Raw genomic sequence first — 17,057 nt, 5'->3', positions numbered from 1 at the left:
ATACCAGCGGGTTATGCTCTAATAAAATTGATATTGGACTTAGTTAAGATAAGACGGTTCCATACATGTATTACTCGAAAATGAGAAGAGCATAAAATTGAAATGGCAGATCCGAAATTAAGGTTTTCCAAAGGAAACCTTAGAATGACCATGAATAAAGATCAGATACCTGAAAATAATAAGATCTAAATGCATTATGTCATGTCTGGATTATAAATGGAACCGGTAAAATAATATCGACGTCGATGATGATATAATATTTGAATACAGAAGCGCTTGACAAAAGCGAGGATCATGAAACCAACGTCTATCATAGAGTGCACTCAGAAAAATTACTCAGGGAAATTGATTAAGCAAATTGATAATGATATAAGACGCGGTATATGAAATCTCTTAAGAGAAGAGATGTAGTCAAACCAGTTGGACATAAGTAAGTCTTTGGTGAGAAAACATAATAAGAATGTCGAAATTGCATAAGGTTCTCACAAAGACCTGTAATCAATTATAAAAGAGACATACTCCTATGTGGTGGATGCAGCGAAATTCTGATTCCTTATAAGTCTAGCAAATAAAATACATATCTATACGGTCCACTGGATAACAAAATTTATGTGAAAGTTTCAGAGGGTATCGAACTACCGAACACATCAAGTTCTCGAGAACAATATTGAATATCTTTATGTGAACGACTTGAAAATCCTAGGAACCTCTGGAGAAATTTTCCAAAGATAGAATACATCAAGAAAGAATTTAAATTCAACATGAAAGGTTTTGGGAAAACAAGATTATATATTGGATTATACATTGAGCACCTTGAAAGGAAAATCCTTAGCATCAAATGACATACATAGATAACGTGCTCAAGAAGTTTGATATGGACTAAGCTTACGAATTGACAAGTCCCATAATTATAAGGTTCTTCAGTTTAGAAAAGATAATTTCGGCCCTAATGAAGAAAATGAGGAGATCTTTGGTCCCGAAATGCCATGTCTAAGTGCCATAAAGTTTTGACGGATTTGGCGAGCCATACAAGGCTAGATAAATAATTTGCCGTAATCTATGAGCTAGATATAGCTCATGATCGACCCAAAGGCATTAGAACGATATTATACATATTTTTGTTACCTACAAGGAACTAAAGACTTGGGTCCATTTGATACTAACCTACCCGAATAAGGGTAAATTATTTTGATGATACAGGTTGTTTGTCCGTCCAAGTTCACTCAAGCGAGGATTTGGTGGATCTAATTACTAAGGCGTTACTGACATTCAGAGATGTACTCAACAGGGGGAGTAATACGTGTTGTACTCTTTTTCGTTCACCATGGTTTTATTCAATTGGGTTTTTCTGCTAAGGTTTTAATGAGGCAACATCCAAAGCGTATTACAAACCACTTCGGAGATGATCTTCCAAGGGGGAGTGTTATAAACCAAGGTCTGGTGGAAGCCTATATTCGAAGGCCCATATTTGAATGCCCATATTCTTATGTCTTCGTATTTCCTAGCCCATATTGTATTAGGTTTTCATACTTATATAATTCCCTATATAAAAGCTCCTTATTGTCTAATAAATATACAGACTTTCCCCTTATTTTCATAACAGTAAAGGAAATTAAACAATAAATAATTTTTTGGATCAAAAGATATTTAGTTGAATATATCAATAATTAAAAAATTTATATATTAAAACATAAGTCACAACCTTGATTCATGTGTGATTTTTTAGAAAATGGATCTAATGGACCTATTCCTAGAAAGTTATGTTACTTTTAATCTTTATTCTTATCATTTAAATTTTGGGCCTACAAGAAATTTTTATTGGACTATCAATAATTAGATTTAAAGAATAGATTATCCATTGGATTTATAAATAGTATAAATTAAATGGATATAATTTAATGTTGTAATACTATACCTTCGTATATTAAATATTTAAATATTTGTCGATGTCAACTTTTAAAATTATAAAGATTTTTTTTAAAATAACGAAAATCATATTATCTAACAATGATTAATTTTTACTACCTTAAACCAATGAAATTTTTTTTTAAACTATATAGTTTATTTTAAAAATTAAACAAAAACTAAATTTTTATTTATTTACTCGATAATATAAATCTATGAAGCGAAAAATTTAATTTTTTAAAAACTTTCTAAATTTGTGAAATGTTACAATATCTTTGAATATGACAATAAAACAATATTTTACTAATCTTTATATATAAAGTTACGATTTTAATAATGAAATAATAATCCGAAAATATATATATAGAAAAAGATACAAATACATGTGAAAATTTAAAACAATCTATTCAATGAAAAAAATTTACCGTAAATTTATTATGTTTTAAAATTGATTGACATATATATATTATAATATATACCAATTTAGAATTGAAAATAAAATATTTATATAAAAATAAATGAAAACAAAATCCGCGCGCGGTTGTGGACATCGAGATCTAGTTATAGTTTAAAAATAATCTCTTGGCAGTGTCCCGTAAATAACTAAATATTGTTAAAATAGGAAGGCACCTCAAAAAACAATATATACCACAGAAACTTTCCGTTATAAAAGGCATATTGTTATGTAGTTTTTAAGTTGAACCTAAGACCATCTCCAATGTATTCCCATATTTTTACCTCTAAAATAGAACATCTCTAAAATAGAGATGAGTTTCTCTCCAATGTATTTCTCTATTTTTGCCTCTATAAAAGAATATTATCAAAAGATTCTATTTTAATTTTACAAAAGATACATTTTGTTTATAAAAGTTGATAACTAACCATATTTATTTTTAACTTTTAAAATATTTTCATAAACTTATGAATTTTTTTAAAGTAAAGTTTTGTTAAAAGACTATTATGTAAATAAAAAAATGTTATTATACTCCTACAAAAACTGTATTTCTCTATAAATATAATTATTTTGGTTACAACTATAAAAATTTGAAAGTTAAAAGACTATTTTGAAAATAAAAAAATATGACTCTAAAAATAGAAGAAAAAATAGCAATTTCTATTTTGAAGATGAAAATAGGGATGGGACGAAGCACTTTTAGTTATAGCATATAGAGGTGAAAGCTGTGTAAAGGCGACAACTAGCTAGCTACATTCATCCAAGAAAGCTAAGATAAGAATATGTTCCTTACCCAATAGACCAACATATATTATCCGAATGTCACAAACACCAAATGAAAATTGTTATTTAAGTCTAAGATTATTTCTTTCATAAATTAAATTAGGTACTTTCTGTTAGAAAATTAAATTATGAGTATGGAGCCGACCCTTGGCGGTGCAAAGTGCAAACGCCACGCAAAGTCAGATCATGAGAGAAAAAGAAGAGCAGATCAGAGCCGTTGAGCTTATAAACGATGGACATTCTCATAAAAAACCTTTGTCAGTTTCCCCAAAAAGAAATGTATAAAAAATGTATTTTCAGGGATTTCAATCAGTAAGTAAGATCATCTCTAACCCTACTCTAAAACCCACTCCAAACTCAATTTTACAGTAAAATCATCTTCAACCCAACTGCAAAACTCATTCCAAAATAGAGTAATAGACATGATTACTCCAAATATGGAGTAAACCAACTCATTACTCCAAAATGGAGTTAAACTTTTTTATTTATAAAATGGTCCTCTACCTTTAAATATTTTCATTTTCAGTAAAATTGTTATAAATAAGTATATTAATATTATTGTTTAATAACATAAAATAAATCTTACAACAAAGATAATTGCTTAATAATCCGGTAAATCACCTCTGGATCCATTAAAGTTATTAAAATATTGTCCAAATGATGTAGATGGAAGATGAGCTTGCTGAGCTTGTTGTTGAAGACTTCGATTTTGTAATAATGCGAGATTGTAGGAAATAATAATGCGAGATTCCAAGAGTTTCTTTCCCGTTTCAGAAAAATCAAAGATAAAGAAGCTCATTTTTTACTTCGAAATGCATTAGTTGATCATTTGTGGGAAAATTATACTAATTCTAATGAATAATTTAAGTTGATGTATTATTGTGTTTATGCTATGTAATGTAATTTTTAATGTAATAAATATTTTCTTTTTAAATCTTGTCGAGTATTTATATAATAAAAAATTAATTGTGGTTAATATTGTATTTAATATAATTATTACAATCTGAAAATAGACTGTTTTGCAAATAGTATAAATGAAAGGTGATATTACTAATTTTTAAATAAATATAAAATATAAAATATTATGAATATTCTATTTTGGAGTGGGAAATGGAGTAATACATTGGAGTAAAATTTAACTCTATTTTGGAGTTACTCTATTTTGGAGTAGAAAATAGAATAATACATTAGAGATGCTCTAAGTCTCGAAAAAAAAAATCAGTGAATGAGTCGTCCATGTGAAGCTTGTTTTCTTGCTTTTTCTATTTGATTTTGCTTCTCTCTAGATCATTCGCTGTATATGTAAAAAATTGTCTTGTCAAAGCAAGTTTTTAAACAAACTATAAAATTAAATTTTTGAAAATGGAGGATGGATTATGATGATTTAAAATGACACCTGCAAATTTATTAATAGTTACTTTAGTTTCATATCTACTCTTCATTCTTTTATTGTAACTCCTTGTCTTTAACACGCTTGGATCTTCTCTTCAGTTCACTTATTATTTCCTTACTGTTTCGAATTACTATTAATTTTAAAAAAATATATATAGGCAAACTACATCGAGATTCCCTCCTTAGATGGCCGACGTAAAAAAATATCTCAAATCAAAAATTTAATAATTAAAAGTAATAACGAATCATATATCAACATCACACAACCTCAGCTTCCGGCGTTCTCTGTCCGACCACTTTTAATAGACACAAAACTCCACTCTGCAATAAGTCTCCGTCGTGTCGATTCCACTCTATCACCACTTCTCCTCCTCTTCGCCGGTCTCCACCACCGGCATTCCTGGATTCCGCCGCATTAAAATGGAGCTTAAAAGCTTCCACCGCTCTTCTTCCCTCTTATTCCTCCTCTCAGGTTCAAAATCTTATTACAGCTTCCTTCTTTATTATCTTAAGTGTTTATTTGTCACAGTTTATTAACACTTTAACCTCAATGTGGTACACAGTGGTGATGATTTCCCCGGTGATGGTGACTTCAATCGGAGTAAACTACGGTCAAATCGGAGATAACCTCCCATCACCGGAAGAAGTAGTTCCACTAGTGAAATCAATCGGAGCAACCAAAGTGAAACTCTACGATGCAAACCCAGAGATCCTCAAAGCATTCTCCGGCACCGGCGTAGAGTTCATCGTCGGACTCGGCAACGAGTACCTCTCCAAAATGAAAGATCCTTCCAAAGCCTTAACATGGATCAAACAAAACGTCACTCCATTTCTACCGGCGACGAACATCACCTGCATCACCATCGGTAACGAGATCTTAGCTCTCAACGACTCTTCCCTCACCGACAGTCTCCTCCCGGCGATGCAAGGGGTCCACTCCGCTTTAGTAACCGCCGGACTCTCCGATCAAATCGCCGTCACCACCGCACATTCTCTCGCCATCCTCCAAACATCGTTCCCTCCTTCCGCCGGAGAGTTTTCACCAGGTGTAATAGATTACCTCAAGCCGATCCTCGAGTTTCACCGGAAGACAGACTCTCCGTTCTTGATCAACGCCTACCCTTTCTTCGCTTACAAAGGAAGCCCTAAAGAGATCCCTCTCGACTTCGTCCTCTTCCAACAGAACCAAGGAGTCGTGGATCCGACCACCGGTTTCCACTACGACAACATGCTGTTCGCGCAGATCGACGCCGTCTACTCTGCTTTAGCGGCGGCGGGATATAAAACCCTTAAAGTGCAGATATCGGAGACGGGGTGGCCGTCGAAAGGAGACGACGACGAGTTCGGAGCCACGCCGGAGAATGCGAAGAGGTACAATGGAAACTTGATTAAGCTTATGAAGAATGAAAAGACCAAAACGCCCCTACGACCGAACAACGATCTTATCATCTACGTGTTTGCATTGTTCAACGAGAACATGAAACCTGGTCCGACCTCGGAGAGGAACTACGGTCTGTTTAAACCTGACGGGACTCAGGCTTACTCGCTTGGGTTCACTCTCAACGATGTCGTAAAAGGTGGTAGTGGCGGTGGTAATAGTAGTAGCAATGGAGGAGGAAAAACACCAGTTTTACCGATGACGCCGGTGGCTCCAGATAATGCATCGACCGGTTATTTGGCAATTTCGTCAGCTCCAGTAAGATTCTTCGCATTTTCATTTTCGTTAAAGTTGCCATATTTTTTAGTTTTGGTTGAGTAAAGTGAAAGATTCGAACCTTTTCAACCTTACGTTACAACTTTGTCATGCGCTCATAATTATTCCATTTTCGTAGTTCTTTTTTGAAAATGGTTAATAGGCGATTTTAGGATGGGATTTTCTTTTTACATTTCATTTTGCTTGAGCAATGCTCTAAAATGGACAGACGTGATGATACTGAACTTGTTAATATTCAGATAACATATGTGATGATACCAATGCTAGAGACGTTACTCTCTTTTACCTTTGCGTGTTTAATGAATCTAGTGATAAAGTGCTTTAATGTGTTACCGTTTGTTGCAGGGGAATAGAAAAGGGAAAGAGGCAGTATTGTCAATGGTGGTGATCATGTTATTGGCCCGACACTTACTTTGATTACACGAAAACAGAGTTTAACTTATAAAAGAGGTTAATTAAAGAGTGCAAAATCTGTTTTTGCATTCTTCGAAACTCATACCATTGGAGCTTATCTTCACGGCTATTTTTTTCTTTTATCTATTATTATATTTATGTTAGAAATTCATTTTGTCACCTTATGTAATTCACTTTTTATATTCCCAATCAATAATACTCTTATTATGCTAATGTTAGTGATGATCACATTCGGTGTCCAATAAAATCACAATAGTTAAAAGAGAAAATGACTTGAATGTATAACAAAAGTTGATTTATTATTAGAGTGTTAAACATTTTTTTTAAATGACTATAATATTTGGACGTAAATGACTCTAAGGGCCTTTAGTTAGTTTTTTTTAATTGAAATTATTTTAAATATATAATTCACATCAGTAATTAAAATTACACATCACCACCACAATAGAAACCAAACCGTCTCTTTTCCAACATAACTAAATCGAAGTTTCAAAAAAAAAAACTAACTAAGAACATCGTTTTGTCGTCTCGAAGAAGAACCGTCGAAGAAGGAACCGCGAGGATACTCCCATTCTCCGTCATCGACATTGTCTGTGTTAACTTCCTCTTCGTCGAAATAGCTCTCTGTCGTTGTACTCTGTTTTCTCTGTTATCATCGTGCCCGAAATCAGAATTCTGAACTCGTTTGTACGAAATCGTCTTCGCCGCCGTCTTCGCCGCATTCTTGTCTTCGAGTTCGTCTTTTCCGGTAGGATATCGCGACCTTATATATTGTGTTTTGTTGAGTTTGTGGGCCAGTTATGTATTATATTTCATCTGATTTAAATTTTGTTGCGACTGAGATAGGGTTGTGTTGCGGCTGTGATTTTGTTTTGTTGGGGGTTTCGTTGCGTCTGAGTTAGAGTTTTGCTGCGGCTGAGTTATGGTTATGTTATGGCTGAGTTATATTTGTGTCGTGAATAACCTAATGTTATGTTATGACTGTGTTACTCTTATGATACGGCTGAGTTACTGTTTTGTTGTGGCTAATTTTATTGTTGGGTTATATGATCAGATGGATGCTGTTGAAGTTAAATCAGAGGATTACCCACCAAGACTTTACCCTGAAGGGTCTTCTAACCTAGATGGTAAAGTTATTAATCACAATTTCCATCTAGGGCATTTCCCCCACGTTAGAGAAACAATAGTACTTGATGTGTGGGAAGAACTGGTGAACTCTCCCATTGAAGTAGTTGCTAGGCTAGCTGAACGCGAAAGCATGTGGTCTGGTAGGACCGTGCACTATCTACTGTGTAGACAGCTGCGAGTTATAAAGAAAGAGATATGGTGTCTCGTGGCTGATGAGGCTATCAGGTTTAGCTTGCTCGAGTTTGGTGAGATCACTGGGCTAAACACAGGTCCATTGCCAACAGAAAAATTTGATCCTGGTCAATACAACGAGTTTTGGGGGGCGTTGAAGGTGCCGCTTGGGATGGGACCAAAGTTAGATGAACTGAAGGCAGCATTAGCGTTCTGTCCGCTTTGGAGTTTTGAAAAGCGCAAGTGGTTGGGGCTACTACTTCTTCGAGCCATGGGAGTCTATTGTTTGCATCACAATTCAAAGATACCCTTTCAAAGTGCAATAAGGGTATTCGACGATGAAGCCATGAGGTCGTATCCATGGGGTCAGACTGCATACGAAGTTCTAATTGACTCTATTAAAACGTTGGCTCCAGATGGAGGTTCATACACAATAAGCGGCATGAAGGACGCGTTATTGATTTGGGCTTATGAATCCGTCACATGCTTCGGTGAGAGTTTTGGGAGAGTAATCAATAACGAAGACGTTCCGCTTTTGTAATGGGGTGGAAAGCGTACACGTGCAAGCTTTGATAAATTGTTGTCTGCCGAAATCGAAAAGCATGGCGAAGTAAGGTTTAACGCTGACTTAATTTATTTGATGGCTGAGTTCGGAGTTACTTAATGGCTGAGTTATGTGTTAAATTACGGCTGGATTATTTTAGTTGATGGCTGAGTTTTGTGTTAGTTTGGAGGCTGAGTTTTGTTATAACCTGGTGTTGCGGGTGCGTGTGAGGAGAATGGTTTTGAAGGACTCAATTGAAGAGATGTTTCCTATTTGGCCGGATGAAGATGACGACCCACAACTCGTTAGGTTGATAACAGACATACATTCAGGTAGATTTGTGAAAGGTTTGTGGGAAGTGCAGGGGAATGCAAAGGGGAAGGGGAATGAGAAGAAGAGAATGAATGGTGGAGTTTCGTCAGAAGATGAGCCACCCACTAAGAAGCAGAAGAAAGTTAAGACACATAATGAGTCTGAAGCTGATGCAGGGGGAAAGGGTTCTATCGAGAAGGAAGGTAGCAAAGAGTTGGAGTTGGAGAACAAAGCGACTGTAACGACCATTGTGAGTACTCTGGATATTATTTTCAGAAAATTTGATCAGGTTGACTCACGGTTGGAAGCTTACGAGTTAGACCGGAACAGACCATTGATGGACCAAAAGACCATTGATGACATGGTGAATGATTTACTGGAGGAGCGTCTGAAAGATCTGGGGATTGGGAAAATTCCCGAAAACCATGATAACCCCTCTCTACCATTATCAGATAACTCTTTATCGATGGCATCACCGGTGGTTCGAACGCATCAGAAGTCTGTCAATAGTCCAACGTTAGTAGCTGCGACTCCTGGTAAAGAGTTTGGACCGAAAAAGAATTTGGCCAAAGAGCTTGAAAAGGAATCAGGGTTGAAAAGGACTTTGGATGAGGAGTTTGGTAGTGTCAATAAAGCTACTGGTATGCGGCCTCTTGATTTCGTAGTAGTTTCTCCTGCAAAGGCTACTAAGGATGATAAGGCTGCTAAGGATCCAGCCTATGGACGTGGCTGCAGGCGCAAGCGTATTGTTAAGGGTGAGGAAGCCGATGAGAAGAAAAAAGCAGCGCAGGCAGATGTTGCGTTTAAATGGAAGGAGAAGGCTGAGGTTAAGAAAAAAGCTGCTGAGGATAAGAAAAAGAGGCTGAAGCTAAGAAAAAATAGGTTGAAGCTAGGAAAAACGTGGCTGAGGCTAAGAAAAAAGAGGCTGAGTTAAAGAAGAAACAAGAGGCTGAGCTAAAGAAGCAAAAACAGGCTGGGTCAAAGTACAAAAGGTGACTCCACCGCGTGACGGTGTAACAAGATGCAAGGTACAACCTGATGTAGAGGACAGTTCATTGGCTGATATAACTGACAAAGTTGTTGCAGAACAGAATGAATTCGCACCGGAGTCTGATGTCGAGAATTCTGAAGTGAATAGATCTGCCATAATTATGGACTACCGGGAGAAAAATGTTCGGTTAACTCCAAAAGGGTTGTCAATGACGGCAGCTTCTTCATCATTAGTTTTTCCGAACGTAGGACATAATGGAACGACGTGCATGAGAAAGAATGTTACTCCTTCATCAGAAATATATGACCCTCTAGCACCTGTTGATCCGGCGCTATTGGAAAAACTTATGCAACACATCAAGGCAATTCCACCCAAACAACCAGCAGCACCAGGTAAAAAAGAAGTACTAACAGCTGATCATGAGAGTGACTTCTACATCATACTCATCCATGAGAGAATGTGGCTGGAGAATGAGTATGGATGGGTGTAATGTAAGTCTTTTTTACGGCTGAGTTATATATTATTTTATTTTATTACGGGTGTGTTATCTAATTTTTACGGCTGAGTTATATATTCTTTTATTATATCACGGCTGAGTTATATATTCTTTTTATTATATAACGGCTGAGTTATATATTTGATTACGGCAGACTTGTTAATATTATTTATGTAGCATGTTGTGGCGTATATGAACGTCCTCATTAAAAGGTCCATGCGAGAGCCCACTCCATTCTGGTCCAAGCGGATTACCTTCGTTGACGTTTGGTGGTAAAGTTTTTTGATTCACGATTACGCTCAGTTCAAGATGAAACCCACAATGTTCATGTTCAAAGGCAATGGTTATGAAGATATGATAAATGGTAGGATTCCCGATCATTGTCGAACAAACTTGAAGTGGTATGAAGATGTGGATCACTTGTACGGATGTCTTCAAACCGGCGGAAATCACTGGGTTGCGTATCACGTGGATCTGAAGAAGGAGAAGATTGATTGCTACAATCCAATCTTTGGAGAGGTAAAACTCGAAAGTGAGCAGAGAATTCTGAATTCATTTAAACCGCTGACGCACATGATTCCCGCTATGTTGAGTGTACATATTCCTGCCAATATCCGACCCATTAGCAGGAAGAAGTTCTCATTCAGAAGGAGGAGCAAAAGATACACTCCACAAAACACCCAGGTTGGCGATTATGGGGTGTATTCGTTGAAGTTTGTGGATTGTCTAGCGCTTGGTGTAACGTTTGATGGGATAAACGATCAAAATATTCAAGGTTTACGGATGAAGATGGCAGCAGATATCCTCGCTGAAGGAGGAAATGTTGTGACAGACCAAATGATGGCTAAATGAACATGTGTTGTTATGAAGTACTTGACTTATGTTGTTGTTGTTTTATGATGAACTTATGTTGTTATTTTGTACTTAACTTATGTTGTTATTAAGTATTTGACTCAGTCTTATCGTTTTTATAACCATGTTGTGTCGTATATACGTAACTCAGCCTTACCCCAAACATACCCTATAATCGTAACATGTTTATATAACTCAGCCGTATCGATTAGTATTAGTCAGCCGTTACGATATTATAACTCAGCCATACCTCAAACATACCCTATAATAAAAAAAAATGTTTATACTTTAAAATGTTAAATTGAAACTCCAATTATATATCTAAAGTGAATATATAATCAACTGAATGTGTCTTCTTTATTGAATCTACGAATTTAGAATCAATCATGATCTTGAGGTATATGTTTGTTTTACAATTACTCATAAACTTAACTGATACATATAAGGTGTGAGCATAATTCAAAACTCATAAACTATTATTGTGTTATTTATCATGAATTTGTGTGTTTTATAACTATTCACCATAAATCCAAATCCCAAACTTAAAAACCCAAAAAAGCAAACCTAAACCCTAACTAAGCAACCCTAAACCCCATTTACTAAGTCAGCCGTAAATGTGGTCTGTAACTCAGCCGTAAAGTGTAACTTCATCCTGATGTTTGGCGGGAAAAAGATAATTGCTTCTTGGGAAATTTTAACTCGAGACGTTTGACGTTCTGTACCTTTCTATATACTGTCTCCTCTCTTACACCTTTCTCTCTCTAAAAAAAACCTAAACAAAAACTCTCTATCCCCATCAAAAGTTATGACGATTGTTTCTGGTTATTCGACGATGTTAGAGAACAGTGTCAATGCGATACTAAGCTCTGCAAATCGTGAAAACCTCCTTCTTCTATACCCTGGTCTGGGTGAATTACTTGACACAACCAGGACTATCTGGTTCAAATTTTTAAGTGATCTCTCTCTCGTCATCCCGTCGATTCTTGCAGAAGGCTGGGTTCATGATTGGCCGACATACCGTGCAATTCCCGATCATTTTAAGGAACACTGGTTTCTTCAACTCGCTGTAAGAACAGTTTGTCCACTTAAAATGGCAGCATAGCGTTGCTGAGTTATTTTTCTGTTGTGTCACTAGTTTCCCTATCCTATGAACCCATTCTCTTGAAATACCATGAAAATACTGCACATCACACAAAAAGATTGCTTGAGTAATTGCGTGTGTATACACAGCACGCTCATATCCTGCATCTGATGCACGCTTCATGAGAGAAAGGCCTTCTTCTTGAAGGCCGAATGTGAAGTAGAAATGTACACCCTTTATATTAAGTGTGCTTGGATTTCCCTCAGCGTAGCAAGATTTCAACAACTGCGAAGGCATATTGAGTCCCTAGGGAACGGATAACACATCGTAAAATAGCGTCCCTTTGTATTTACCGTCCTGAGCTAGTGCTTTGAGTAGCGTCCCTTTGTATTTACCATTGAGAAACGTACCGTCGACTACAACAACTTTGCGCATAAAAGGAAACCCATTAACGCTCGCACCAAAGGCAAGAAACACATACATGAATCTTCCAAGCTCATCGATTTGAAGACGCATAACTGTAATCGGATTTGCCCTTCTTATCATGTATAAGTAAGAAGGCAAGCTTTCAAACCCACACTCAGGTGTTCCCTCATCGATTTCCCTTGCAAATTTCAGCGTCCGGTGTGATTTCCAATAATCCATCTGTTCACATGAAAAAACGATCCTCATTACTCAGCCGCATGAAATAATTAAGATAACGTACTGAATAACTCAACCCTATTTTACTATAACTCGGCCGCATCTAAATATATAGTAACCCAGCTGAATTGTATGATTATGTCAGCCTGTACATTTGACATTACTCAGCCGTGTCATTAAAATAATTTAGCCACAACAAAGTAATTACCTTTATACCAAACTGCTTAGTGATAGATATTCCGACGCTCGTAGGGCGAACGGCCGGACCAACGTCGCCGAGAAAGTTCTTGTACAACATACCAAAAATAGCTGGTGTTGCTTGTCGAGATCGATTAGAACGCTTTGTGCAGGAACATGTATGCTTCGAATCGTAAATACGAACATAAAACGCCTTGGATTCTCCTTGGGTAGAAGCACAAACTCTCCAGAGACATCCATCAACCCAACACTTAACAACGTATGATGTCGGGGTTGATGTTTCTACATCAAAATCAAATTTATACCTCACTGTAAGAAGTTTCAGTCATCTCTCCAAATCGTCTTTACTATCGTATCGTTGACCTACCGCAATGTCTATCGACGACATCTCCAAACTTAGAACCTCCAGATTCCCTTTAGATCCGCTCATTGAGAAGTTCTGATATCTCTTCTTGGGAGGTAGCGTTGGTGAATCTTCGTCATCTGTAGGAGACTCACCGTATGAGCTGAAGTTATCATCTTCAGATGACGCACCGTCTGAATCGTCGAACATATCAAATCGGCTTTCAAATTCATCATCTTCTTTGTTTTCTTCGCCTATTTCATCTTCTCCGACTACGTCATGTTTTTCTCCTTCGACATTACTAGAGCAGTCATTCTCATTGTCCTCTTGTTCCTTCTCCAAACTGCAACCATCGTAACTCCCACTGTAATTTTCGTCTCTAGACTCAACTACTGAAGCTTCTGCTTCTGCTTCTGAGCTAAAGCTCAAAAATGTTTTACTCTTCTCTCTTGCTCTGTTCTCCGTAATCTCCACACAGAGACTTAGTTGTTCGATTTTCTTCAGTCTTAGAAAACCTTGCAATTGTCGAGTATTGGACACGTAAACTGGTGGAGTGTCGTGCGCCATCCTTTTCAATGCTTTATTCGAGAACATGTAGCTAAGCTGAATATGATCCTTCAAATCATTCAATCCGTAATCATCGAGAACAGACTTTGCGAAATCTTCATGTGTTGTTTTCTCATCTAAATGAAGAACTTTACACCCTCTACTGTCGACGTTGAATACATATTTGTTTTTCTTAATCCAGTTACCAGAAACAATAATTACCGGATCGATAACCAACTAAGAAAGATGAAGAAGAACATGAACAGTCTCATAAAGCAAGTTATAAATTTTGTTCGTTAGTGATGACAAGGCAAGGAGTTTGTTGACATGGCGGATTCCGAGTCTGTATCTTGGATTTTTTTACAAAACTCAGCCAAAAAGTTAACATTACCTCAACCTTTAAGCAACAATAAATCGGCTATCACGTATTTAATTAACCCAGCCTTGTCGTATTTAATAACACTCCAACAAAATATCTCAGTCATTATGAAATTAAAACTCAGCCGTAATTGAAGAGAACCCTTTTTACAAAAATCAGCCGTAATTAAAAGACAACAACCCAACCATAATGTAAAATATAAACCAGCCGTAATAATGTCACAGCAAAGAACATAAAAAGAGAAAAGATTCTGATAGAATACATCTTCACCACTCCCTTGTGTCTATAATCACGCTCATCGGTTCAAACTCACGGAAGAAGAGCCCCAACTCTTTGATCCTAAACCAGCGGTTACACATTTTGTCACCCTTTTTGTTTTCAATGTACCACAAGACCCAATCTCGCTCCATAACAGGAACACATTGGCAACTATAGAATGAAGGAACAACGGTTGAAATGAACTCGTCCCTCTTTGCCAGAAACTCGTCACTGTGCGACAAACCCCATGCCCATTTTAGAGATCGAACTAGTTTCCCGATCCTGACAACTGATTCCCTCGTAAAACGAGCAAAATACTTCTCATCACCCCAAAATATTTTTCTAGTCATTGCGTATGTATACACAGCACGCTCATATCCTTCATCAGCTGGAAGCTTCATGAAAGCAAGTCCTTCTTCCAGAAGGTTAAATGTGAAGAAAAACTGTACACCCTTCATAAAAAGTGTGCTTGGATTTCTCTCTGCATAGCAAGTTTTAAACAACTCAGGAGGCATATTGAGTCTCCTAGGAACGGATAACACATCATAAAAATGGTTTACCCTGCTCCGCTCTGCTAACGCCTTCATCGTCTTGCACGATGCTCTTAGGCCATAGAGATCTGTGAAGGATTTACCGGCCACACGTTCAACCACTAATGTCTGAATCTCTTCAGGCAATTCAAGTATCGGGAAATAATCCATTAATGTAACGTTCATATAACTAAGCAATGATATTTGACATAACTCAACCATGTTGGTTAATATAACATCGATGCCTTCGTAGAGATCGATACGGTAATACTTTATTATTTAATTAATATCAACATTACTCAGCCGTTAATATTTTGGGTTTTATCATGGCCCATCGAGATTTAGGATTGATACTTTGGGACAGCTGAGTGTGGAAAATACGGCTCAGAACTAATATCGAAGCTTTTATAACATCGAGACAATACTTTAGTATTTAAAAACTGATTTAACATTCACGGTAATCCTTTTTTATAATATTAAACGCCTTATAATAATGGGACATTTCGTCTTTCTTGATTTGACGGCTCAGAACTAATATCGAGGCCATTTATAACATGGAGAAGATAATCACGAGGAGTTTAAAAAGTTAAATAAGGCAGAAATTAACGATAACTCAGTCGTAATACGAAAACATTAAAATCCATACCTGAGCCGTTATACTAATCAAGAAAACCCAATATAATTGTAACATGTTTATATAACTCAGTCGTAATGTAAAACATTAAAACCCAAAACCCAGTCGTAATACAAAACATTAAAACCCAATTCTTTTCATCGTCTCTCTTGCTCTGTCATTCCGATTCATTTCGTCATCCTTGTTCTCCGTAAACTGGTGGAGTGTCGTTCGTTGAATACATATCTGTTGTTGCGAATTCAATCTGTTGTTCTTAATTCATTCAATCTGTAATCTGTAATCATCGAATACAGACTTTGCGAATTCTTCATGTTTTGTTTTCTTATTTAAATGCAGAACTCTACACTCTCTACTGTCGGCGTTGAATACATATCTGTTTTTCTTAATCCAGTTACCATAAACAATAATTACCGGATCCATAAGATCTCGGAGAAAGGTGAAGAATAAGATGAAGAAGATAGATATATAGATAGATAAAGAAGATGAAGAAAAAAGATGAACAGACAGACAAACGTAGTTGTAAAGTAGTTCATTAGCAATGACATGGCAAATCCGAGTTGATGACATGGCGGATGACATGGAAAATCGGTTAATCAGCCGACAAACAAATATATAACTCAGCCTCCGTAAATCAGCTCGCATTTACAATGTAAGTCAGCCGAACCATGAAAATATTTCAGTAATTAATCTTTTGATCCTTAATCAGCCGTAATTAGGATGAAAAACGATAAATCAGCCGTATCGTCACATAGATCAGCCGTCAAACGAATGATATTCTAGTAATTAATCTTTCGCAAATAAGTCAGCCGTAACCGAGCTGAGTTTACTGTTAATCCATCCTATTACGGCCGACTAATCATAAACTCAGCCGTAACAACATCACATTAGTCAGCCGTAAATTATATAACTCAGCCAGTCGATATTCATTAACTCAGCCGTGGAAACATAACTCAGCCGTCTCTTAGTTACAACTCAGCCAAATTTTCCAGAAAACAAACCGCCGATTATATGTCAGCCGTAACCTTTGTCTGTAAGTCAGCCTTTATCTCATAAATCAGCCATATTTTTGTAATTCAGTCGTACCGTCCGACTGACTTATGTTCTTAAGTCAGTCTTTTCCTCTTAACTCAGCCGCGTTTGTTTATTCAGCCGAGATGTAGGTATAAATCAACCGTAACGACGTATGTAGCGTGTATTACGGCTGACTTAATGAAAACACAAAACATAATTCCTACGTGGCACCGGATTTTTGCTTATGTTGCAGCGAAAAGTAATGGCATTCCTGTAAAT

The 17,057-nt window shown here is 36.7% G+C and overlaps 1 protein-coding gene across 1 annotated transcript; it reads left to right on the top strand.

Moving 5' to 3' along the window:
* Positions 1 to 4,712: 4,712 nt before the first annotated feature.
* On the top strand, positions 4,713 to 6,875 carry LOC106376312 (glucan endo-1,3-beta-glucosidase 11-like). The gene is made up of 3 exons (XM_048757087.1): positions 4,713 to 5,006; positions 5,098 to 6,230; positions 6,594 to 6,875. The coding sequence occupies exons 1-3, from the start codon at positions 4,955 to 4,957 to the stop codon at positions 6,663 to 6,665; spliced, it is 1,257 nt and encodes a 418-aa protein (XP_048613044.1). The 5' UTR covers positions 4,713 to 4,954; the 3' UTR covers positions 6,666 to 6,875.
* Positions 6,876 to 17,057: the final 10,182 nt, after the last annotated feature.

Source organism: Brassica napus, chromosome C5 (genome assembly GCF_020379485.1).
Source record: "Brassica napus cultivar Da-Ae chromosome C5, Da-Ae, whole genome shotgun sequence".
NCBI classification, from domain to species: domain Eukaryota; kingdom Viridiplantae; phylum Streptophyta; class Magnoliopsida; order Brassicales; family Brassicaceae; genus Brassica; species Brassica napus.
This window is presented reverse-complemented; position numbering and strand designations above follow the sequence as displayed.